Genomic DNA, 26591 nt, shown 5'->3' with positions numbered 1-26591 from the left:
CATGGGGGATTGGAAGTGATGCAGACAATTACATTGATAGAAGATACAATCTATCTGCAATATTAAGCTGATCCATCCCCCCCCAAAAAAAAATAAAAAATAAAAAAAGGGGTATTGTGTGAAGATTGATGAGCATTTTTTTATATTTTTTTATACATTTTAGAATAAGGCTGTAACGTAACAAAATGTGGAAAAAGTCAAGGGGTCTGAATACTTTCAAAATGCACTGTATAACACACATTTCTATGTGAATTTGGTCGGGTCGCCTAAAAAGTTACATATTGCAGCTTTAAGTCAAAACAGAAGGAGGGTGGTTGGTTGGGTGGACGGGTTAGCGTATAGCGATAACGCGTAGCAACCCAAAGGTTGCGTGTTCTAATCTCATCACAGACAACTTGAGCATTTTAGATAATTAGCAACTTTGCAACTACTTACTACATTGCAACTACTTTGCAACTAGCATGTTAGCCAACCTTAACCCTTTAACCTCATTCTTAACCTTAACCCTAATCTTAACCCCTAACCCTAACCCCTAGCGTAGCTAACGTTAGCCACATAGCTAATGTTAGCATTAGCCACCTAGCTAACATTAGCCACAACAAATTGGAATTCGTAACATATCCCACAGGAGGCTGCTGAGGGGAGGATGGCTCATAATAATGTTTGGAACGGCGCAAATGGAATTGCATCAAACACATGGAATTGATACTATTCCACTCCAGCCATTACCACAAGCCCGTCCTCCCCAATTAAGGTGCCACCAACCTCCTGTGTCTCACATGTATTGCAAATTCGTAACATATTGTATGAATTGCAATTTGTAACATACTATATGAATTGTAATTCGTAATATATCATACAAAATGGTTGATGGACTTCCACAAATTAATACCCACCATATGAAACGCTAAATACTAAATGGAGGGAGAAAGATTTACGTTTACTATGTTACGTCTACCCCTGACTCCATGTTGCAGCAGGCAGCCCAACCCATTCCCAGGTGAATTGGGACTGCAAGGCACAGAGGTAAGAAAAACAAAAAGGTGAGTTTCGTGTCTCACACCCTCATCACCAGAGAGGAACAAGAAAGAAAGCGTTTTGACGAGTTTCGGACTGGGATCCCTCTTCACTGGATAGCGACCCTTTCCTGTGTGTAAGTCACTTCTAAAATAATCAAATGTGCAGTGGTGTAAAGTCCTTAAGTATAAATACTTTAAAGTACTACTTAAGTAGTTTTTTGGGGTAACTGTACTTTACTATTTATATTTTGTACAACGTTTACTTCTACTCCACTACATTCCTAAAGCAAATATGTAAATTTTTATCCAATACAGTTTCCCTGACACCCAAACCTCCATGTTACATTTCGAATGCTCAGGCAGGACAGCAATATGGTCTAATTCACGCACCTACCAATATAACACGTTGTCATCCCTACTGCCTCTGATATGGCGGAATCATTCAACACAAATACTGAGTTTGTAATTTATGGCTGAGTGTTAGTGTGCCCCTCCTTGTCTGTCCGTAAAAAAATTAAATAAAAAGGAAATTGTGTTGTCTGGTTTGCTTAATTAATATAAGGAATGTGATGTATAGCATTTACTTTAACTTTTAACTTTTACTCAAGTCTGAAACCAGATACTTTTACTCAAGTAGGCTAGTATTTTACTGGGTGACTGACTTTTACTTGAGTCATTTTCTATTAAGATATCTTACTTTCATTTCAATATGACGATTGAGTACTTTTTCCACCACTGCAAATGCGCTATAGTATTATGCAAAGGACTGGCTTGTTTTTTAAAGCAAGATTAGGCTATTTGACAAGGCGTTTTGTTATAAGAATGTGTTGCTTGTTGCCGTGGGTTGGTTTGACTTAACGCAATACAGATGTGCCGGGCTGTCGGGCAGTTGCTGTTGGTATGAGCTCCTGAAAAAGATGAGTGTTGCTGAAATTCTGGGAGTTGCCTCCCACTGAGATATATATATATATATATATATACAGTTGAAGTCGGAAGTTTACATACACCTTAGCCAAATACATTTAAACTCAGTTTTTCACAACTCCTGACATTTAATCCTAGTAAAAATTCCCTGTCTTAGGTCAGTTAGGATCACCACTTTATTTTAAGAATGTGAAATGTCAGAATAATAGTAGAGAGAATGATTTATTTCAGCTTTTATTTCTTTCATCACATTCCCAGTGGGTCAGAAGTTTACATACACTCAATTAGTATGTGGTAGCATTGCCTTTAAATTGTTTAACTTTGGTCAAACGTTTCGGGTAGCCTTCCACAAGCTTCCCACAATAAGTTGGGTGAATTTTGGCCCATTCCTCCTGACAGAGCTGGTGTAACTGAGTCAGGTTTGTAGGCCTCCTTGCTCGCACACGCTTTTTCAGTTCTGCCCACACATTTTCTATAGGATTGAGGTCAGGGCTTTGTGATGGCCACTCCAATACCTTGACTTTGTTGTCCTTAAGCCATTTTGCCACAACTTTGGAAGTATGCTTGGGGTCATTGTCCATTTGGAAGACCGATTTGCGACCAAGCTTTAACTTCCTGACTGATGTCTTGAGATGTTGCTTCATTATATCCACATAATTGTCCTTCCTCATCTATTTTGTGAAGTGCACCAGTCCCTCCTGCAGCAAAGCCCCACCACAGCATGATTCTGCCAGCCCCGTGTTTCACGGTTGGAATGGTGTTCTTCGGCTTGCAAGCCACCCCCTTTTCCTCCAAACATAACGATGGTCAATATGGCCAAACAGTTCTATTTTTGTTTCATCAGACCAGAGGACATTTCTCCAAAAAGTACAATCTTTGTCCCCATGTGCAGTTGCAAACCGTAGTCTGGCTTTTCTATGGTGGTTTTGGAGCAGTGGCTTCTTCCTTGCTGAGCGGCCTTTCAGGTTATGTCGATATAGGACTCGTTTTACTGTGGATATAGATACTTTTGTACCTGTTTCCTCCAGCATCTTCACAAGGTCCTTTGCTGTTTTTCTGGGATTGATTTGCAGTTTTCGCACCAAAGTCCGTTTATCTCTAGGAGACATACTTCCTGAGAAGTATGATGGCTGCGTGGTCCCATGGTGTTTATACTTGCGTACTATTGTTTGTACAGATGAACGTGGTACCTTCAGGCGTTTGGAAATTGCTCCCAAGGACGAACCAGACTTGTGGAGGTCTACAATTTATTTTCTGAGGTCTTTGCTGATTTATTTTCATTTTCCCATGATGTCAAGCAAAGAGGCACTGAGTTTGAAGGTAGGCCTTGAAATACATCCACAGGTACACCTCCAATTGACTCAAATTATGTCAATTAGCCTATCAGAAGCTTCTAAAGCCATGACATCATTTTCTGGAATTTTCCAAGCTGTTTAAAGGCACAGTCAACTTAGTGTATGTAAACTTCTGACCCACTGGAATTGTGATACAGTAAAATAATATGTCTGTAAACGGTTGTTGGATAAATTACTTGTGTCATGCACAAAGTAGTCCTAACCGACTTGCCAAAACTATAGTTTGTTAACAAGAAATTTGTGGAATGGTTGAAAAACAAAGTTTTAATGACTCCAACCTAAGTGTATGTAAACTTCCAACTTCAACTGTATATATATATATATATATATATATAGAGAGAGAGAGAGAGAGAGAGAGAGAGAGAGAGAGAGAGAGAGAGAGAGAGAGAGAGAGAGAGAGAGAGAGAGAGAGAGAAAGATAGATATTACACACACTGAACAAAAATATAAATGCAACAGGCAACAATTTCAAAGATTTTACTGAGTTACAGTTCATAGAAGGAAATCAGTCAATTGAAATATATGTATTAGGCCCTAATTTATGGATTCCACATGATTGGGCAGGGGCACAGCCATGGGAGGGCACAGGCCCACCTACTCGGGAGCCAGGCCCACCCACTAGGGAGCCTGGCCCAGCCAATCAGAATGCGTTTTTCCCCACAAAAAGGCTTTATTACAGACAGAAATACTGGATGTGGAGGTCCTGGGCTGGCGTGGTTACACGTGGTTGTGAGGCCAGTTGTAAATACTGCCAAATTCTCTAAAACGACGTTGGAGGCAGCTTATGGTAGAGAAATTAACATTAAATTATCTGGCAACAGCTCTGTTGGACATTACTGCAGTCAGCATGCCAATTGCAATCTCCCTCAAAACTTGAGACATCTGTGGCATTGTGTTGTGTGACAAAACTGCACATTTTAGAGTGGCCTCCAGCACAAGGTGCACCTTCTGTTTAATCAGCTTCTTGATATGCCACAGCTGTCAAGTGGATGAGTTATCTTGGCAAAGGATAAATGCTCACCAACAGGAATGTAAACAAATGTGTGCCAAAAATTTGAGATAAATAAGCTTTTGTGCGTATGGAAAATTTCTGGGATCTTTTATTTCAGCTCATGAAACATGGGACCAACACTTTACATGTTGCGTTTTATATACAGTAGGAGACAGGAATTGGGGTTCACAGCATGATCTCTCTTTGAATTGTCTCCATAGCGAGACTTTATACCACTTTGTGCAGCCACAGTCGGTATTTTGCGTAGTTTCAACAGTCACTGTTATTTTAGAACTTCTCCTACTTTTAGGGAAGAAGTGGTCTCTGTGGGTTTCCTCTGAACTAAATTGTAATTTTTTGGGATTGACTGATAAGATAATGATCTTGGTTGAGTTGTCTGTTGTGAGATCTGAGCGTCTTAATCGGATCCTATTCCCCTCCCTTTCTTTTTTGGACTGACATTCTTGCTGCTTGCCCTGGGAGGGGGCATGAACTGGGGCATGAACTGACATGTTGTCTACCCAATCAAAGGATCAGAGAATGAATTTAGTACTAAAAGAAAAAGCTACAGATAGCTAGCACTGCAGTGCATAAAATGTGGTGAGTAGTTGACTCAAAGAGAGAGAAAGACAATAGTTAATTTCTTCAAAAATGAAGGAGAAGCAAGAGAGAGATCGAGAGAGCTATATTTCGTATTTTTTTTCAACATTCACTTACTTAGCTAGCAAATGCAGCTAACATTAGCTAGCTAGTTTAGCCTACTCAAACACCCGGCTCAAACAGAGAGATGCTATTTACCTAGCTGGCTATGGCTATCCAACACTGGAACTCTTCCAAGTCAAGGTAAGCTTTTGGTTTGATTAATTTATTGCCACCGGGGCCCGCCGGTGTAACTGCTAAACTGCTTGCTAACTGTACACTCTACTGCATGATTGTAGCTGGTTTACTAACGCATTAGTTCTAGTAGCTACAGTGGGGGGGAAAAGTATTTAGTCAGCCACCAATTGTGCAAGTTCTCCCACTTAAAAAGATGAGAGAGGCCTGTAATTTTCATCATAGGTACACGTCAATTATGACAGACAAATTGAGAAAAAAAATCCAGAAAATCACATTGTAGGATTTTTAATGAATTTATTTGCAAATTATGGTGGAAAATAAGTATTTGGTCACCTACAAACAAGCAAGATTTCTGGCTCTCACAGACCTGTAACTTCTTCTTTAAGAGGCTCCTCTGTCCTCCACTCATTACCTGTATTAATGGCACCTGTTTGAACTTGTTATCAGTATAAAAGACACCTGTCCACAACCTCAAACAGTCACACTCCAAACTCCACTATGGCCAAGACCAAAGAGCTGTCAAAGGACACCAGAAACAAAATTGTAGACCTGCACCAGGCTGGGAAGACTGAATCTGCAATAGGTAAGCAGCTTGGTTTGAAGAAATCAACTGTGGGAGCAATTATTAGGAAATGGAAGACATACAAGACCACTGATAATCTCGATCTGGGGCTCCACGCAAGATCTCACCCCGTGGGGTCAAAATGATCACAAGAACGGTGAGCAAAAATCCCAGAACCACACGGGGGGACCTAGTGAATGACCTGCAGAGAGCTGGGACCAAAGTAACAAAGCCTACCATCAGTAACACACTACGCCGCCAGGGACTCAAATCCTGCAGTGCCAGACGTGTCCCCCTGCTTAAGCCAGTACATGTCCAGGCCCGTCTGAAGTTTGCTAGAGTCCATTTGGATGATCCAGAAGAGGATTGGGAGAATGTCATATGGTCAGATGAAACCAAAATAGAACTTTTTGGTAAAAACTCAACTCGTCGTGTTTGGAGGACAAAGAATGCTGAGTTGCATCCAAAGAACACCATACCTACTGTGAAGCATGGGGGTGGAAACATCATGCTTTGGGGCTGTTTTTCTGCAAAGGGACCAGGACGACTGATCCGTGTAAAGGAAAGAATGAATGGGGCCATGTATCGTGAGATTTTGAGTGAAAACCTCCTTCCATCAGCAAGGGCATTGAAGATGAAACGTGGCTGGGTCTTTCAGCATGACAATGATCCCAAACACACCGCCCGGGCAACGAAGGAGTGGCTTCGTAAGAAGCATTTCAAGGTCCTGGAGTGGCCTAGCCAGTCTCCAGATCTCAACCCCATAGAAAATCTTTGGAGGGAGTTGAAAGTCCGTGTTGCCCAGCGACAGCCCCAAAACATCACTGCTCTAGAGGAGATCTGCATGGAGGAATGGGCCAAAATACCAGCAACAGTGTGTGAAAACCTTGTGAAGACTTACAGAAAATGTTTGACCTGTGTCATTGCCAACAAAGGGTATATAACAAAGTATTGAGAAACTTTTGTTATTGACCAAATACTTATTTTCCACCATAATTTGCAAATAAATTCATTAAAAATCCTACAATGTGATTTTCTGGAAAATGTTTTCTCATTTTGTCTGTCATAGTTGACGTGTACCTATGATGAAAATTACAGGCCTCTCTCATCTTTTTGGTGGCTGACTAAATATTTTTTTTTCCCACTGTATGTTGTTGACTTGAAGTTAGCTAATGGTGACAACGATGTAGGCTGTATGTAGCAGTTAGTGTTTATGATATGAAGGTTTGGCTTGGAAAGGTTTTTTCGCCTGGTCACAGACAGCTTATGTTTTGTGCACTGAAGTCCACAAGCGAAGGGAAAAGGTGAGAGGAGGAGAGCGCATAGATGCGAGAAGGAATTATACGATGATCTGGCTTCTATGAAAGTGAACTGATTTTCATGTGATCAGGCGTGTATTCATTCCTCCGATTCTGTTGGAAACGGAACGAAAGGCGATAAACATACCTGAATGTGTCCAGTAGAAACTCTTGTTTGCAACTGTTGGACTAATGATTACGCCCTAAATCAGCTAGATGCAGGCAAGATTGTGCAAAGCGGTATTGAATGCGTCAATGTCTGTCACCTTGATTATTCAAATCTCTCTCGACCTATGTTGTAAACTTTCATTCATAGGCTAGGTTGTAGCAACCTCATGATGGGTATAGGTAAAGTTTGAGTATCATGTAGTAAGTTGCCTAAACATATCCATGTTACATTGAGCTGGGTGAACGGAATATGAATGACAGTCATCGAATATGCTGTAATATAAATAAAGCCATGCTCATAAAAAGATTATCGTCCTCCCTCATCTGAAAAGGTACCGACCACCACTGCTTGAATTCAGACATTGATTTATGTGGGATGTGTCTACCTCCTGGTTATATTTCATATATTACATTTAATTTAGCAAAGATATAAAGTTTTTGACCTGACAAAGATTTTTCTCATTAGGAACTGAACAACATAACCACACTGAGCCGGATCAGAAGGGCTGCAATGGATGATAATCAGGTATATACCTTTAATGTATTTGTGTCTGTGAGTGTTCAAATGTCCCCATCAGTTGGATCGGGTATTCACTTAAGCTGAAAATAAAAGAGGGACTATTTTTGGCCGTCAGGCCAACAGGAACTTGATCCAGACAGAGACTAGAAGAAAACAAGCCAGAACTCCAGTGGTTCCATCCAGAGTCAGACCCACTGCAAAGGTAGTCCTATCTGCTCCCACCATAACCACCACACTACTGCATCCCCTTACACACTGCTGGCATAAACGTGTACTGGCAGAGAGATTCCATAGAGAGACATGGCCAGTAAATCTAAATGTTTCATACCTCAGTGAATTCTTATCTTTTTTGCTCATGGGTATGCGGGTAATATCAGGAACTGAATGTTATGGCCAGAAACAGCAGTCGCAAGAGGACGCAGGCAGAGCACATAAAGGTACATGCACACACGCACAGATTTCAACAATGACGTGTCATGTTCCTCTGCCTTAGTTTGAACCGTCTCAGGCCTTTAGTCTCAAACCAGAAATTGACATTTCACAGATTAAGGCCTCTGATCCCCAAGAAGATGAGACCGACTTCAAGCACGTATGTGTTTGGTGGTTCTGGTTTCATTTAAGAGAAATGTGTCATAGAATAAAACTATGTTTTCTACAGGTCTCTCTTGTAAAATAAATTTGATCTCAATTAGAATAATCTGTATAAATAAAGGTTGAATACAAATGCACCACTCTCTTTATCATGGATATCTTTTTTAGGACAAATTTGGGGGTCTTGGTGGAATGTTTCAGAAATCACAAAAAGAGCCAACCCCTACCTTCACAGTGAGTGGACAGACCTGTGTCTGATTATCTTTGTAATGGTGGATGCAGAAACACCTGTCAGTTAGTTTGCTCACCAATCACCCATGTTTTCCTTATGATTGATCTTATAGTTTCTCTTCTCTCTCAGAGCTACCTGTCAGATAACGAGAAGCCTGAAGCGCCCACCCTAGAAAAGGAGCAGTCCTCAGAGAACACCAAGAAGAGACTGACTCAGGCCAAACAAGTGTGTGTGAGAGAGGAGAGTGATATCTATAGACTACTAAACATATGCGATTGTATTAGAGAAACAATGAGAGACAAAGTTTGCTATTAAATAGTTGAAGTTTTTCAACATATATCACTCTTTCAGGACAAAGGAGGACTGATGGGAGGAATGTTCCGGAAAGCAACTAATGACAAACTCTCTTCTCCTTCACTGACGGTAACATTTTCCTCTTGTTTATCTGTTGTTAGCTTCTCTGGTTGGGTGCTCTAATACAACTATGATTTTGAAGCGCTTACAAGGTGTCATTGTTTTCATTGGTCCTAGGTCAGCAGAGTAAATAGTGATCCCAATGACACACAAGAAAAGACAGCTGAAAGCACTCATGTATGTATCATGCTAGGATGATTAAAAAAACACTTCAAGCCTGGGTATTTTGTCATCTTGAAATATGCAAATAAGTCTAACTGCATTCATGTATCTCCTCTATTGTTCTGGAGAAGTGGGGTTGTTTAGTGGAATCCTCAGAAAATCCCCCAAACCTGCTGGAGAAGGGACACCTGCACACGTGTGTAGCATATGTAGATACCCAGTTGTGCACTAATCCTTTTTTGTACTGAAATAGTAATGTTCTGTTCCAGGACAATCTCTCAGTTCACAGTAAGCTTTTAGCCAGCAACAACAGTCTCTCTGACCACAACGACACCAAAGTAAGCTGGTTTAAGGAACGTTAAACTCTATTAATTTGATCCTCTGATAACTTCATGTTGATGTTTTGTGTAAACGGTCCCTCTGTGTGTTTCAGGAGAAGGGAGGTATCTTCAGTGGAATGTTCAAGAAGTCTTCCAAACCTGCGGAAGAACCACCTCAAGCAGAAGAGGTCAAGTAATACGGTATACTATTTACCTGTAGTGGATAGGATGTATAAGATTTCTGTTCTCTTGAAAATCTACAATCACAACACTAAACCACTATTGTAGTGACTTAGGAATGAAAAGGTGCTGTATTGTATGTTGCCATTAAACTTGATTTAATATCAATGAACTGTAAAGCGAACAGATGAATAATTCAATTGTTCATGAATTGTCACTGTGCAGGTAACATCAGCTTAAAGAAAAAAGGGAATCAGGTGCTGAGGGACTTGAAAATTCAAAAAACATTCCTTACCCCAGGACACTTCAACTGGTGACTCTCCAAGAGAATAAAAGGAAAAGGATCACTCAGTTTCTGCATAAATCTGATAGATTTATTGACGGGACAAACAAACAATAGGCTTACGTTTCGGAATGAATCGACTTCATCAGAGCATAACATAATTTCCTCTTTGTGTTTCCTGTCATTGTCATACAGGACCAGCAGTCACTACACAGTGAGCTCTCAGCCAGCAATGACAGTCTCTCTGACAACAATAACCCTAAGGTGAGGCAGAGTTGAGAACTATTCACTTGCTCAGTAAGAGGGTTATGACTAAAGTATTATGTTCTGATGCCATTAGGCAAAAGGAGGACTTTTCAGTGGAATCCTCAAAAAATCCCCCAAAGCTCCTCAAGAGGGCACACTTGCAGAGGTGAGTGTTCTGGAGATCAACACGTGACTCTAACTATTATTTCCGACCTACTTGTAAATATGCTGACTTGTGTAGCAAATGTACCCCATAGCAAATGTTATTATGCATTCTCACTGGCTGAACAGGTATCTCGATCTGTTTCTCAACCAGACATTACACAGTGAACTATCAGCTAGCAATGACAGTCTTTCAAACAACAACAGTAAAGTGAGTAAGGTTTGACAGTTCTTTACATCTGCTGAAGTGTCCTTCACAAAATAGCCTCTGTTATTTATTGCAAACTATTGTGTTTCAGGAGAAAGGAGGCATATTCAGTGGAATGTTCATAAAATCTCCCAAGCCTGCTGCTGATGCTTCTCAACCTGAGGTAATATAGCGAAGTCAAGTGTTTGGCTTGGACCAGTCTTACATTTTCTATTTGTTCAGCTTATGATATGCGAACATACTACTGGTAGCTAGTTACGTAACCTGAGTTTGCTCATGTTACAACACACTTGTGTGTGCAAAACAACTCAATGTGCGTACAAAACAAATTAACTCAACTAGAAGGGGGTATCTTAAATTGGAGCACTGTTGTTTAAGTAACTGTTGTTCATAACTCTTCCCTGTTATGTCCCAGGACAAGCGGTCATTACACAGTGAGCTCTCAGCCAGCAACGACAGTCTGGCTGACAACAACAACCCTAAGGTAAGGCAGAGTTACTGCATTTAGACTTTGAAACCACTTGGGTCTTCTGCACAGAAATATCATTATGAACATGAGTATACAAGTGATTTACGATCAATTGAAATGACAGTCTTCTTCTAACAGGAGAAAGGAGGGATGTTTAGTGGAATCCTCAGGAAAAAAATGAAAGCGTCTGGAGATGGAACACCTGCACAGGTGAGTCTAAGTTCATCTGGTGACCAACATGTGTCTGTTTGTTTCAGTTACTTACAGTAAGAGTCTGATCATTTTCTAAGTGCTCTACTGTTTTCTGTTCCAGGAAAACCTCTCTACATATTACGAGCTCTCAGCCAGCGATGACAGCCTGTCTGAAAACAACAAAAGTACAGTGAGTCAGAGTTACTGCATTTAGAAGATTAGAAAACCACTTGGGTCACTGGAAAGATTATAACCATTATGAACATGACATAAGTAACCACATTTTTATACTTATTCAAATGGCAATTCAAATGACACTGTCTTCTCCTATAAGGAAAAAAAGGGGCTATTCAGTGGAATACTCAAAAAGACCCCCAAAGCATCTGGAGATGAAACACCTGCACAGGTGAGCTCTAACATGTCTGTTTGCTTTAGTTACTTACTGCAAGAGTCTGTTAATTGTCTAACTACAGTACTGTGTTCTGTTCCAGGACAACCTTGCAACACGCAAGCTCTCAGTCAGCAACAACAGCATTTCTGATACCAACAACACCAAGGTGAGGCGGTTTGGTGGAGTATTGTCTACAGACAAAACAATATGTATCCAGATAACATTATATGGCAACACGGTAAAAAAAAAAAACGGTTTCTAAACTGTCTTTTTGTATTTCAGGAGAAAGGACGTTTCTTCAGTGGAATGTTCACAAAATCTCCTAAACCTGTCGATGAAGGCTCTCAACAAGAAGAGGTAAGGTATCTAGAGATGACTATATTGGCTCTTAATTTGACCATGATTAATTATATTTATCAGTCTATTATTAACCGTTGTTATTGTTAAAGTAGAACTTAATTGTCTCATAGGACAAGCGGTCATTACACAGTGAGCTCTCAACCAGTAATGACAGTCTCTCTGACAACAACACTATTAAGGTGAGCTGGTTTGTTGAGTATTATCTATGGTCAGTAGAATAGATGTCCAGACACCTGTATTAGGATATTGCCATTATCAGTTATCGCTGTGTGTTTCAGGAGAGAAGTAAATTCAGTGGAATGTTCAAGAAATCTCCTAAACATGCTGCTGAAGGCTCTCAACCAGAAGAGGTAAAGTATCACTACACATGACTACATTAGCTCTTAATTTGACCATGACTAGTCAGTCATATTTATAACTTTTGGTGATTGTTATAGTAACACTTGATTGTCTCATAGGACAAGCAGTCATTGAACAGTGAGCTCTCAGCCAGTAATGACAGTCTCTCTGACAACAACAACCCTAAGGTAAGACTGTGTATGAAGAGAACTCCGCTAACTTGATCTCCAGATGACATGATTTTAGTTACACTTTCTAAACTGCATCCGTGTGTTTCAGGGTAAAGGTATATTCAGTGGAATGTTCAAAAAGGCTCCTAAAACTGCTGAAGCCTCCCAACCAGAAGAGGTAAACATGTTCGTCCTGAGATTGAATATAAATTAATCTCTATGGGATATACAGTGCATTCGGAATGTATTCAGACCCTTTCCCTTTTTCCACATTTTGTTACATTACAGCCTTATTCTAAAAAGGATTAAATAAATAAATATCCTCATCAATCTACACACAATACCCCATAATGACAAAGCGAAAACAGGTTTTTAGACATTTTTGCAAATGTATTCAAAATAAAAAACAGAAATACCTCGTTTACATAAGTATTCAGACCCTTTGCTATGAGACTCGAAATTGAGCTCAGGGGCATCCTGTTTCCATTGATCATCCTTGAGATGTTTCTACAACTTGATTGGAGTCCACCTGTGGTTCATTCAATTGATTGGACATGATTTGGAAAGGGACACACCTGTCTATATAATTTCCCACAGTTGACAGTGCATGTCAGAGCAAAAACCAAGCCATGAGGTCGAAGGAATTGTCCGTAGATATCCGAGACAGGATTGTGTAGAGGCACAGATATGGGGTAAGGTACCAAAACATTTTTGCAGCATTGAAGGTCCCCAAGAACACAGTGGCCTCCATCATTCTTAAATGGACAAAGTTTGGAACCACCAAGACTCTTCCTAGAGCTGGCCGCCCGTCCAAACTGAGCAATCGGGGGAGAAGGGCCTTGGTCAGGGAGGTGACCAAGAACCCGATTGTCACTCTGACTGAGCTCCAGAGTTCCTCTGTGGAGATGGGAGAACCTTCTAGAAGGACAACCATCGCTGCAGCACTCCACCAATCAAGCCTTTATGGTAGAGTGGCCAGACAGAAGCCACTCCTCAGTAAAAGGCACATGACAGCCTGCTTGGAGTTTGCCAGAAATGCACCTAAAGGACTCTCAGACCATGAGAAACAAGATTCTCTGGTCTGATGAAACCAAGATAGAACTCTTTGGCCTGAATGCCAAGTGTCACGTCTGGAGGAAACCTGGCACCATCCCTACGGTGAAGCATGGTGGTGGCAGCATTATGCTGTGGGGATGTTTTTCAGCGGCAGGGACTGGGAGACTAGTCAGGATCGAGGGAAAGATGAACGGAGTAAAGTACAGAGAGATCCTTGATGAAAACCTGCTCCAGGGCGCTCAGCACCTCAGACTGGGGAGAAGGTTCACATTCCAACAGGACAACGACCCTAAGAACACAGCCAAGACAAAGCAGGAGTGGCTTCGGGACAAGTCTCTGAATGTCCTTGAGTGGCCCAGCCAGAGCCCCCCCTTCCCTGATACATGTGTCAAAAGTGTGGACACAGCTACTAATTTAAGGGTTTTTCTTTATTTCTACTATTTTTTACATTGTAGAATAATAGTGAAGACATCAAAACTATGAAATAACACACATGGAATCATGTAGTAACCCAAAAAGTGTTAAACAAATCAAAATATATTTTAAATTTGAGATTCTTCAAATAGCCACCCTTTGCCTTGATGACAGCTTTTCACACTCTTGGCATTCTCTCGACATTCATGAGGTAGTCACCTGGAATACATTTCAATTAACAGGTGTGCCTTCTTAAAAGTTAATTTGTGGATTTCTTTCCTTCTTAATGCGTTTGAGCCAATCAGTTGTGTTGTGACAAGGTGGGGGTAAAAGACCAAGTCCATATTATGGCAAGAACAGCTCAAATAAGCAAAGAGAAATGACAGTCCATCATTACTTTAAGACATGAAGGTCAGTCAATCCAGAAAATGTCAAGAACTTTGAAAGTTTCTTCAAGTGCAGTCGCAAAAACCATCAAGTGCTATGATGAAACTAGCTCTCATGAGGACCACCACAGGAATGGAAGATCCAGAGTTACCTCTGCTGCAGAGGATAAGTTCATTAGAGTTACCAGACTATGAAATTGCAGCCCAAATAAATGCTTCACAGAGTTCAAGTCACAGACACATCTCAACATCAACTGTTGAGAGGGGACTGTGTGAATCAGGCCTTCATGGTCAAATTGCTACTAAAGGACACCAATAATAATAAGAGACCTGCTTGGGCCAAGAAACACAAGCAATGGACATCAGACCGGTGGAAATTTGCCCTTTGGTCTGGAGTCCAAATTTGAGATTTTTGGTTCCAACTGCTGTGTCTTTGTGAGACGTGGTGTGGGTGAACGGATTATCTCTGCATGTGTAGTTCCCACCGTAAAGCATGGAGGATAAGGTGTTATTGTGTGGGGGTGCTTTGCTGGTGACACGGTCTGTGATTTATTTAGAATTCAAGGCACACTTAACCAGCATGGCTACCACAGCATTCTGCAGCGATATGCCATCCCATTTGATTTGGGCTTAGTGGGACTATCATTTGTTTTTCAACAGGACAATGACCCAACACACCTCCAGGCTGTGTAAGGGCTATTTTACCACAAAGGAGAGTGATTGAGTGCTATATCAGATGACCTGGCCTCCACAATCCCCCGACCTCAACCCAATTGAGATGTTTGGGATGAGTCGGCCGGCAGAGTGAAGGAAAAGCAGCCAACAAGTGCTCAGCATATGTGGGAACTCCTTCAAGACTGTTGGAAAAGCATTCCAGGTGAAGCGGGTTGAGAGAATGCCAAGAGTGTGCAAAGCTGTCATCAAGGCAAAGGGTGGCTATTTAAAGAATCTCAAATATACTTTGATTTGTTTAACACTTTTTTGGTTACTACATGATTCCATATGTGTTATTTCATAGTTTTGATGTCTTCACTATTATTCTACAATGTAGAAAATAGTAAAAATAAAGAAAAACCCTTTAATGAGCAGGTGTGTCCAAACTTTTGACTGGTACTGTACATCACATGCAACTTGTAATAAGACTAAGTGTTATGATGAGTTTCTCGGGTATCAAGTAATTAAGGATATACTTAGAGACTTTTGATGGGGAGTTCATATGAGTATTTAATAGGTATCATGGTTCGTTATAACAACAGAAGGACATAGCTTTGCCTCTTGCTTTTCCGAACTCTCTGAACACAGAAGATATATCAGCTTATATACACTCTGTTACACGTTTCTTCAACACATCTGGTACCCATCAGTGGGCACTCCCTTCTTTGATGTTATTACCCTTTACCCCAAGTCAGTATATCCTGTCCATCAATCATTCTAAAATCAACATCAGTAATCTCCTTTGACATAAGGAATGCAGACTCTGTAGCACCAAGTCACTTATCCACTAACTCTACCTTGGTTTCCCACAACACTATAAAAACCTCATATCACTAAGCAATTAGCCTATTCAAATGTTTATCTGACTCCATAAAGATAATTAGCTATTTGCAAGGGACTATGGTTGAGTTACAGTAATAGGCAATGAAGAAATATCTGAGAACAGAATTCTAAATACAAGTGTATTGTAGCTTAAGTTACAAGGCATTAACAAGCATTACAAGTCATTATTCTAAGCATGGTCAGAGAGAGAGAGAAATCATAGCCTGAAAGGCCATGCCCCAAAAGTCCATGGGGTGGAGAGAGAAAGAAACAGAGAGAGTATCTCACCACAGCAGTTCAGGAACAAAAAATAAATAACAATGAATTGGAGACCCTTTTATAAGCATCTGAGATGTTTGGATTCAAAAACTGAGTTGTAGACCAATAATATTACTGTAAAGTTAACCTCCAATCAGATATCAGACTTACAGGATGTAACCTCTGCATCTCAGAGGTGACACAATGGGGGTTGGAGAGATAATACAGAAAATGCTGAATTCCTAAGACAACATAGAGGAAATTCTTGCATACAGTTGATAAGAAGAGTAACTTCGGGGTCTGCCCTACAATGTCACCTTGGTTTTCTTGGGCGCTGGGATGATGGTGGTCTCCTTGAAGCAAGTGGGGACTACAGCCTGGGACAAGGACGGGTTGAAGATGTTTGGTCAGCGAACACTCTAGCCTCGTTTATACCTGGTGCTAACATGCTTCCTTTGTCCTGATATTATCCACATTCTGATCGTGCACGTCACATCTTATCTGTCCACTGTGTCCTTATTGTGACCAAATATCCTGGTCCCCCCCTGTATGCAAATTGTTTGACAGATATTATTTCAAAATAATATTTATTGATTTATTTTAAGACATTGATGCCTTAAGTCAATGGCATCACCTGTCCATGATTTTAGAGGGTGGGATAATGATGATTTAAATAGTTTCACTGTCCAGATCCGTCTACACTTCTAAGATATCCAAATACAATGCGTGTCTGTCTACCTCTTGAAGTGGTCAGGAAGATCTGATCACAATCAGATCACAATTAGTATGTTTATCGTCTACACCTGTCCAAAAATGTGGGCAGAATCAAAATGTGGACAAGATCAGAATAAAGGACGTATGTTAGATCCACGTATAAATGGGGCTTCTGAGGACATGGCCATGGATTTTTGTTGGGGTATGTCTGGATTGTTATTGTGGGTACAACATCAACACATTTCCTAATGAAGCCTGTGACTGAAGATGTATATTCCTCAGTGTTGAAGGATGAGTTCTGGGTGGATGAATCTTTGAACATATTCCAATCAGTATTCTCAAAACACTCCTGCAGCATTGAGTCTGCCTCCTCTGTCCAGGGCCTCATTATTCTCTGTGTTGGTGGCTCCCTCTTGAGTTCCTGCTTGTAGGCGGGGGGTAGGAACAGAGAGATGTGATCTGATTGGCCGAAGTGGGGGTGGGGGATGGTTTTGTATGCATCACGGGTGTTTGTGTAGACATGGCCCAGCACGTTGTTTCCTCTCATGGGGCACGATACACGTAGGCAGAGTTGTGGAGTCTGACTGGAGTCACAAATCTGATGACTTGAGGCTCGACTTGATTGAAAATAAATTAGAGACTTGACATGGACTTGGAGCCTCAAGACTTGGGACTCGACTTTGACTTGAGACTGATGACTTGAAATCATCTGGTCAGGTTTTGTAATGTTTTGTCACTCATTCTATGGCACAGAGTCTCTGTGGATTACTCTCCACGAAGCCAAAGACAGTAGCCGCAGCATCGCCCTTGCAAAAAGAACATGCACAAGGCTAGTGAAATGCACACTCTGCCCTCGGATTGGACCAGCAAACTGTCAATCAACACAGGTTGGGTGAGCTAGTGAACAGATTGCTGATTTGCTGTACAGCTATAGAATCAGGTGCAGCGCAAACATGAAATTGTAGGGAGAGAGGATTGCTGAAAGAGAGCGACCCGGCTCTACGTATTTTACTGGTTTATGACACCGCCCCCGGTTAGAGGGGAATAAAGCAACCCAAGAGTTAATACACACAGGAACTTTATTTAAACACACTGAGGAAGATGAACATGGGGATGTACATGGGGATGGTTCTGTAATGGACAGAAACGGAGAGATAATGAATATGATATACAGGAGATAAATACACTGGCCTGAATAGATACAGCCAGACAGGCCAATTTGATCCCCTCAATAATATACCATGATGAATTTGATGGATTGGAAATAAGTTTCCCACTAAAGCTACTGGCTTTCTGTGACTTTACACTACACAGTACTACTCAATTCCTCATTTGATTATGCTTTTGGTTTGGCCCGGTGCTCAGAGGCCATGGTTTGTGAAGGGGGAAAAAAGTTGCATAAGGCTTGTAAGTGAAATTGAGCAATAGCTCCTTTCTTTCTCTCTCTCTCTCCTCTCTCTTCTTAACAAACTCTTAATTATGTGAGCTAACTTGAAACAAATAAAGAAGTACAGTCACATTTAACATGGTCAATTCATAACAATTATATAGAAAATTATATTTTTCAAATGGAGAAAGTTTCTATTGCAAGATGATGAGATGTGTATCTCGAGTGTGAGCAGTATTTCTAAAACAAATAGTGATAATTGGTCATGGTTATATTGGGCTCAATTTTGTGTGTTCAAAGACAACTTTGCTAGTATTATAACAACTGGTTTCCAGTAGGCTACATAATTGGAAAAGGCCTGTTTCTCTGAATCTCAGGCCTGTTTCTCTCACCAGTCAGAGGCAGCATGCCTGTCTCACAGACTCTGACCAGCAGCAGCAACCTATCCTCCTTATTTAAAGTGCATTCGGAAAGTATTCAGACCCCTTCACTTTTTCCACATTGTGCTACGTTACAGCCTTATTCTAAAATTGATTTTTTAAAACAAATCCTCAATCTACACACAATACCCCATAATCACAAAGCGAATAGGTTTTTATAAATATTTGCAAATTTATAAAAAATAAAAAACATACCTTATGTACATAAGGATTCAGACATTTTGCTATGAGACTCGAAGTTGTGCTCAGTTGCATCCTGTTTCCATTGATCATCCTTGAAATGTTTCTACAACTTGATTGGAGTCCACCTGTGGTAAATTCAATTGATTGGACATGATTTGGAAAGGCACACACCTGTCTATATAAGGTTGACAGTTGACAGAGTATGTCAGAGCAAAAACCAAAGCATGAGGTCGAAGGAATTGTCCGTAGAGCTCCGAGACAGGATTGTGTCGAGGTACAGATCTGGGGAAGTTTACCAAAAAATCTCTGCAGCATTGAAGGTCCCCAAGAACACCGCGGCCTCCATCATTCTTAAATGGAAGAAGTTTGGAACCACCAAGACTCTTCCTAGAGCTGGCCGACCCAGCCAAACAGAGCAATCAGGGGAGACGGGCCTTGGTCAGGGAGGTGACCAAGAACCCAATGCTCACTCTGACAGAGCTCCAGAGTTCCTCTGTGGAGATGGGAGAACCTTCCAGAAGGACAACTATCTCTGCTGCAATCCACCAATCAGGCCTTTATGGTAGAGTGGCCAGATGGAAGCCATTCCTCAGTAAAAGGCACATGACAGCTGCTTGGTGTTTGCCAAAAGGCACCTAAAGGACTCTCAGACCATGAGAAACAAGATTCTCAGGTCTGATGAAACCTAGATTTAATTATTTGGCCTGCATGCCAAGCGTCACGTCTGGAGGAAACCAGGCACCGCTCATCACCTGGCCAATACCATCCCTACAGTGAAGCATGGTGGTGGCAGCATCATGCTGTGGGGATGTTTGTCAGTGGCAGGGACTGGGAGACTAGTCAAGATCAAGGGAAAGATTAACAAAGCAAGGTTCAGAGAGATCCTTGATGAAAACCTGCTCCAGAGCGCTCAGGACCTCAGACTGGGGCAAAGGTTCACCTTCCAACAGGACAACGACCCTATGCACACAGCCAAGACAATTTAGGAGTGGCTTCGGGACAAGCCTCTGAATGTTCTTGAGTGGCCCAGCCAGAGCCTGACTTGAACCTGATCGAACATCTCTGGAGAGACCTGAAAATAGCTGTGCAGCGACGCTCCCGATCCAACCTGACAGGGCTTGAGAGGATCTGCAGAGAAGAATGGGAGAATCTCCCCAAATACAGGTGTGCCAAGCTTGTAGTGTCATACCCAAGAAGACGCAAGGCTGTAATCGCTGCCAAAGGTGCTTCAACAAAGTACTGAGTAAAGGGTCTGAATACTTATGTAAATTATTATTTTATTTTTTAAAACCTGTTTCTGCTTTCTCATTATGGGGTATTGTGTATAGATTGATTGAAAACAATTTAATCCATTTTAGAAGAAGGCTGTTACGTAACAAAATGTGGAAAAAGTGAAGAGGTCTGAATGCTTTCTGAATGCACTGTATGTTTAGAAAACATTGACGAGGTGAGGAGGAGGATTATTTAAGATACTGTTTGAAGAGGTAGGATTTCAGATGTTTTCTGAAGATGGGCAGGTACTCTGCTGTCCTAGCTTCAGGGGGGAAGCTGGTTCCACAATTGGGCTGCCAGGACAGAGAAGAGATTGGACTGGGCTGAGCGGGAGCTGCCCTCCCGTAAGGGTGGGAGGGCCAAGAGACCTGAGGTGGCAGAACGGAGTGCTCGGGTTGGGGTGTAGGGTTTGAGCATAGCCTGAAGGTAGGCAGGGGCAGTTCCTCTTACTGTTCCATAGGTAAGCACCATGGTCTTGTAGTGGATGCAAGCTTTGACTGGAAGCCAGTGGATTGTGCGGATGAGTGGGGTGACATGAGACAACTTGGGAAGGTTGGACACCAGGCGGCCTGCAGCGGTTTGCAGGGGTTTGATGGCACAAGCGGGAGAGAACAAGTGCCTGGATTAGGACCTGTGTCGCTTCCTGTGTGAGGTAGGGTCATACTCTACAGATGTTGTAGAGCATGAACCTGCAGGAGTGGGTCACTGCTTTGATGTTTGCAGAGAATGACAGGGTGTTGTCCAGGGTCACGCCAAGGTTCTTTGCACTCTGGAAGGGCGACACTGTGGAGTTGTCAACCGTGATGGAGAGGTCTTTGAGCGGGCAGGCCTTCCCCGGGAGGAAGAGCAATTCCGTCTTGTCGAGGTTGAGCTTGAGGTGGTGGGCCGACATCCAAGTTGAGATATCTGCCAGGCACGCAGAGATGTGTGTCGCCACCTTGGTGTCAGAAGGGGGGAAGGAGAAAAGTAGTTGAGTGTCATCCGCATAGCAATGATAGGAGAGACCATGTGAGGGTATGATGGAGCCAAGTGACTTGGTGTATAGAGAGAAGAGGAAAGGGCCTACGACCGAGCCTTCTGGGACACCAGTAGTGAGAGTACTCCACGTCACCTGGTAGGAGCGGCCTGCCAGGTAGGAAGCAATCCATGAGTGTGCAAAGCCTGAGATGCCTAGCCCTCAGAAGGTGGAGCGGAGGATCTGATGGTTCATGGTGTCGAAGGCAGCGGATAGATCTAGGAGGATGAGTACAGAGGAGAGTCAGCTTTGGCAGTGCGGAGAGCCTCCGTGACACAGAGAAGAGCAGTCTCCGTTGAGTGACCCGTCTTGAAGCCTGACTGGTTAGGGTCAAGAAGATCGTTCTGAGAGAAATAACGAGAAAGTTAATCAGAGACAGCATACTCAAGTGTTTTGGAAAGAAAAGACAGAAAGGATACAGGTCTATAGTTTTTGACGTCAGATGAGGGAGTGTTGGTTTCTTGAGGAGGGAGAAACTCTGGCCATTTTGAAGTCAGAGGGGACACAGCCAGTCGTCAGGGATGAGTTGATGAGGGAAGTGAGGAATGGGAGAAGGTCTCCAGAGATGGTCTGGAGAGGGGATGGGGTCGAGCGGGCAGGCAGGTTGTCGGGCGGCCAGACCTCACTAGTCGCAGGATGTCATCTGGAGAGAGAGGGGAGAAAGAGGTCTCTGCTTCAAGATATCTCTGATTCATTCACATTGAAGGCTTACTGTACTTTTGTTTTGAATTCAGGATTCAAATTTGGGAACAGACTGTAATGACAACCGCTCAGAAAGCAAGGTAATCTACTCTGAAAGGGTTGCCTCTGTTGTCTGGAACTTCTAGTAGCTGTTAGTGTATTAACTCCCTCTGTATCTGATGTAGGACAAAACAGGAGGACTCACTGGGATTTTCAAAAGGTCTCCAAGGCCGTCGCCAAAGCCATCCCCACGATCCACTGTTACTAAGGTAGTAAAGTTGTCACTCTTCCGGTGTTCTTTGTAACAGTATCAATGTACAATCAAATTAATGTTTATGGTGACCCTGTGTTCTACATTTGTCAGGACCCTCTCACTGAGTACAAGGAACTCTCTGCCAGCAATGACAGCCTCTCAGACTTCACCACAATTAAGGTAAGATTTTGTATACTTACATTTATGTATTAATACATTTGATTTCATATAATTAAGTATGTTTTAGAAAATGACACCTTTATCTTTTTTGTAGAAAAATCTCTCTGCACAAAGAGGACTTTCAGCCAGCAATGATAGTCTTTCCGACACTACAACCACCAGCAAAGTGAGTCTTTCACCTTATTTTACCTACACCTACCTTTATCATCACTTTGTTAACCCACCAATTTGCCTTGTGTGTTTACTGTGTATGTCTTTTTGACACAGGATAAAAAAGGAGGGTTTGGAGGAATCTTCAGGAGAACTCCTAAACCTGTCGAGCAACAGGTAATTACAGACATGTAACATGAGCATTAGCATGTAGCATTAGCAACTGTAGCCAACTAATACATGTTACTATGCAGTTTACACACTTGTCAGAACAGAGAACAATGTACACAACATGTCATGTTAACACGTCCTATCTTTCTCTCTCTATTAGGACAGTACGGACACAGAGACACCTGTGAGGGGTAGTCAGCTGAGGCACCGGAGGACAATCAAGAGGAAGAGACGGGTGAGTGATCAGTTATTTAGGTGAATCGACCCATGATTGACCCATGATTTCAGAGATTTCACTCATGTCACTACTCAATACAGTTGCTTAACTTGTCCCAGTTGGTTTTAATTGAGGCCATACTTTTACTATGTACTATGAATGATTTTGTTATTTGTTATGTTGAATATTAAATCATAGTTGCTTCTCAGGTTGTGTCATTCCAAGTGAAAAGAACACTCCCAAGGATTCCAAAACGTACTGCTGCTCGGGTATTGCTATTTCTTCTTACGTTCCTCAACCCCTCCAACTCAGTCCATCACTTAATACCCCTATATGTAAAATCGTTTGTAATACCGTAGTAGTAAAATAGATGCTGTGTTTTTCTGATTTCCCCCTCAGGACTCTGATAAGGTTTCTATCATTGAGGAGGCTGTGGAGATGCAGTGGCTGGCCCCACTGCAGGTCAGCTATAGAACATGTGTATCATGCATACTGGTGCTGTATATGTTGCCTGTGTCCAGTGGTCTGATGTGTGCCTGTCTGTTTCAGGAGAGCACAGTAGAGATCCAGCCTGTGGAGATGGCAGCATACCCCACTGACGGAATCAACCTTTTGGAGTCTGAAGAGATATCTGTGTGTCTGTCACTCATTCACACTCTCACTCTCTGATTTGGAAATGACTGACATGTTTTCTCATTGTTGTTTCTTTTCCAGGAGAGTGATGGCCTGTTGGACTGGTGGAGAGCAGTCGAAGGTGTGTTTCCACATCAAACTATTTCTGTATGTCTGTGCGTGCATTTAAGTGGCTGAGGGAATATTTATGTGTTGGAGAAGTGTGATAAAAGTCTAACTCTTGTGTTGTGGGTTACCAGGTTGGGAGCAATGGAATGAAACATCCAATTTCCAAGAGGATGAAGCAGATATGTGAGTCATTCATCTCTCTGTCTCTTACGCTTAAGTTCAAAAATTAATTGTCCATCTTCTGTTGAAATGGAAAGTTTTTAAAACGTCTTTGTCTCTCCCTCCTTCTTTCCCGCAGGGAGGTGGAGCAGGTGGCTGACCGTGTGTTCATGGCGGCTCAGCTGTTTGTGCGTCTCTTCAACCAGCGGGGAGCGTCGCTGCAGGGCCGTATCCTGGAGCTGCTGGCCCAGGCCGATGCTGCTGACCAGTTCCACAAGAGGACGGTGGCGGCCGCTGTGGGGGGAGGCGTGGCCAGCGTGTGTGGCAGTGTGGCCACCATCACCGGCCTCATCCTTGCCCCCTTCACCTTCGGAGCCTCCATCATCGTCACCGCTGTAGGCATCTCCGTGGCGACCGCTGGAAGCATCGCCTCGGCAACGGCCAACATCACGGATACAGTGCACTCCAACATGGACTGCAAGAAAGTGGCGAAGATGATCCAGGGCTACCAGGAGGAGATCAAGGACATCAGGGAGTGTATGGAGTTTGTACAGGTAGGTTACTGTTCTTTCTCTCTCACTTACTCACTAACTGGCACACGCATGCATATTCACATACTGTATACACATACACACTCCTCCCCCTCCTCTATCTCTCAAATGTCCTTTCTCTCTGTGTGTCTGCAGGAAGGTATGGAAGCTCTGCAGGAGGGGAACTTTGAAAAGTACACTGAGAGTGCCAACAAGAAGGCTCTGAACCACAACATAAAGCATGTGATGAAGGAGGGGGGGCGGGCCGGAAAGAAACTGATGATCAACACAGACAAGCTCATCAGCACCGTGCAGGTTCTAGGCGCGGCAGGTGGGGCCGCCAAAGCTGTTAAGGCCATCAGCGTCACCACAGGTGTCATGTCGGCTCTCTTCCTCGCACTTGACGTCTTCTTCCTCGCCAAGGACTCTCACGAGCTGTCCAAGGGCGCCAAGACAAAGTTCGCCACCAAGATCCGAGAGATGTGCAAGGACCTGCAGGACGGGCTACTGGAGCTGAACAAAGTGAAAGCCCAGCTGCAGAAAACCATAGATGGGATCGAGCTGGAAGAGTACGAGGAGGAGGAGGAAGTGGAGGTGGAAGTGGATGATGAGCTAGAGTCAGACCCAGTTAAACTAGCTCAGCTGGAGCAGGACCTGGACCAGTTAGAGGAGAAGTTGAACAAGAAGGTCCAGGAGGAACAGAAATTGAATAAAAGCAAGAAGGAGTCAGATAAGAGTGAGGAAAGGGAAATTAAGGAGGAGAAGAATAGTAAAAAGAAGGATAGTAAGAAAGAGAACAGAGAGGAGGAGGCGAGAACTAAAAGTAAAACAATCGAATTGGAGACGTTGTGTGAGACTGAGAAAGTGGAGATGGAGAAAGAGCGGACGAGTGAGAGTGGAGACACTAGTGGTAGTGTGAAAGGTGATAATAGCAGTGTTCCTAATAAAAAAGGATCTGAGAAAGGGAAAAAGAAAGAGGAAGGAATAGAGAGTAGAAACGCCAATGAAAAAGGAAATGTTGAGAGCAAAAACGAGAAAGGAAATAACAGAGGCAGTACGAATGAGGAGGGTGAAGAAAAGGCAAACGAGATTGAAAAACAAAAAGGTAGAGGGAATAAAAATGAGCCAGCTGATACAAAGAGAGGGATTTCGAATGAAAATGTAGAGTCTGAAAGGGGGAAGAGTGAAAGATTGAAGGAACAAAAAGTAGCTGGATTGGAGACTAAGATACAAGTGGTTGTGGTGAGGGAAACTTCTGAAAGAGGAAACTCAAGCAGACATAGCAGCAAGACTGACAAAGAGAAAATCCAGAAGAGGAGTCAGAGGGAGAGAGGCAGTAGAGATGAAATACCAGAGATTGTTCCAGGGAGAAGACGCAGTAAAGATCTGAAGAGTGGGAGCATAACTGAAACAGGTGAAATGGAGAGAAGGAGGAAGACTCAAAGGGGGGAGGTAGAGAGGGGGGTTAGGAACTGGAGAGCAGAGATGGATAGGGGAAGTAAAGATAAGTACAGTGCTGACTTAAAGGGAGACTCGGAGAGGGGGAAGACAAAGGAGGAATCTGAGGTGAAAAGAAAGAGTGGGGTTGAGAGAGAGACAGCTAAATGGGCCTTTAAGGAGGAAGGAGTGACAGAGAGCATGTCCAGGAGGGAAAACAAAGACAGGGAGTTGGGGAGTAAGCGGGAAAGAGCTGAGCAAAAGCGTGGGAGTAAGATTAAGAAAATGCAAAGAAAATGTGGTAGCGAGGGGGGCATCAGAAATGAAGATGGGGAGGTTCATCAGAGTGAAAGGGACAGGAAGGAGGGTGATGTTGAAAGGAACAAGAGAGATTGTGATGCTGAGCAGAAGCCTCTACGCCAAGGCTCTCGTCCACGCTCCAAACCTATCTGCCAATTTTACATCTGATGCATTATTAACTGAGTACTTAAAGAAGTATTCTAAAAGGGATTAACCTAGTGTTTGGTTTTATATGATTTATTTGGGGACATATTAAGAGAAAGACAGTCATTGTGTTTTTAATATTTGATAGAGCAATGGAACTCCAAAATGTGCCTTTTTATACAAATTTTTCATGACAATGTGATTTTCTAAACTTTTTTTAAACAAGTTCATTGTAAAGATTGTTGTATGATGAAGTGTGAATATTTCTGCCACCCACATACAGGAAAACGGTTCCAAATAAATGACATTATTACATGCTCCACCACCCATGTTATCTACATGATTAAATGTCCATGTGGGCTTTGTTATGTAGGTAAAACCTCTCGTTCTCTCAAACAGAGAATTTGTGAACATAAAAGTTAAATCAGGAGAAATGACAGGGATTATCCAGTCGCAGTACATTTTTGTCACGCCCTGACTCAGGGGACTCGTATATGTTGAGTCAGGGTGTGTATATTCCTTGTTGTGCTTTTCTATGTGTGGTATTCTAGTATGTGTATTTCTATGTTGGCCG

General features: G+C 42.4%; 1 protein-coding gene and 1 long non-coding RNA gene across 4 annotated transcripts; both read left to right on the top strand.

The window, feature by feature from the left end:
* The first annotated feature begins 1086 nt into the window (after positions 1 to 1086).
* On the top strand, positions 1087 to 7865 carry LOC121581704. Its single transcript, XR_006003240.1, has 3 exons — positions 1087 to 1153; positions 7621 to 7680; positions 7790 to 7865. It is a non-coding gene; the product is annotated as an uncharacterized LOC121581704 (long non-coding RNA).
* A 195-nt stretch (positions 7866 to 8060) lies between these two features.
* On the top strand, positions 8061 to 26342 carry LOC121581112. 3 transcript variants are annotated; one of them, XM_041896496.2, is made up of 35 exons: positions 8061 to 8111; positions 8219 to 8263; positions 8434 to 8499; positions 8627 to 8722; positions 8849 to 8920; positions 9029 to 9088; positions 9343 to 9411; positions 9507 to 9581; positions 10052 to 10120; positions 10197 to 10268; positions 10419 to 10475; positions 10564 to 10635; positions 10888 to 10956; positions 11080 to 11151; positions 11255 to 11323; positions 11468 to 11539; positions 11625 to 11690; positions 11807 to 11881; positions 11995 to 12063; positions 12163 to 12234; positions 12343 to 12411; positions 12503 to 12571; positions 21789 to 21836; positions 21921 to 22004; positions 22100 to 22168; positions 22263 to 22334; positions 22436 to 22495; positions 22650 to 22724; positions 22916 to 22975; positions 23106 to 23168; positions 23256 to 23339; positions 23421 to 23460; positions 23579 to 23630; positions 23746 to 24160; positions 24293 to 26342. In XM_041896496.2, the coding sequence occupies exons 1-35, from the start codon at positions 8064 to 8066 to the stop codon at positions 26039 to 26041; spliced, it is 4374 nt and encodes a 1457-aa protein (XP_041752430.2). In that variant the 5' UTR covers positions 8061 to 8063; the 3' UTR covers positions 26042 to 26342. The 3 variants fall into 3 exon arrangements, with proteins under 3 accessions (XP_041752430.2, XP_041752431.2, XP_041752432.2); XM_041896497.2 differs by lacking the exons at positions 11255 to 11323; positions 11468 to 11539; XM_041896498.2 differs by lacking the exons at positions 11080 to 11151; positions 11255 to 11323; positions 11468 to 11539; ... (3 more) ...; positions 12163 to 12234; positions 12343 to 12411.
* The last annotated feature ends 249 nt before the right edge of the window (positions 26343 to 26591 follow it).

This window comes from Coregonus clupeaformis, chromosome 14 (genome assembly GCF_020615455.1).
Source record: "Coregonus clupeaformis isolate EN_2021a chromosome 14, ASM2061545v1, whole genome shotgun sequence".
Taxonomy (NCBI): domain Eukaryota; kingdom Metazoa; phylum Chordata; class Actinopteri; order Salmoniformes; family Salmonidae; genus Coregonus; species Coregonus clupeaformis.
The sequence above is the reverse complement of the archived record's forward strand: the minus strand, read 5'-3'. Positions and strand labels throughout refer to the sequence as shown.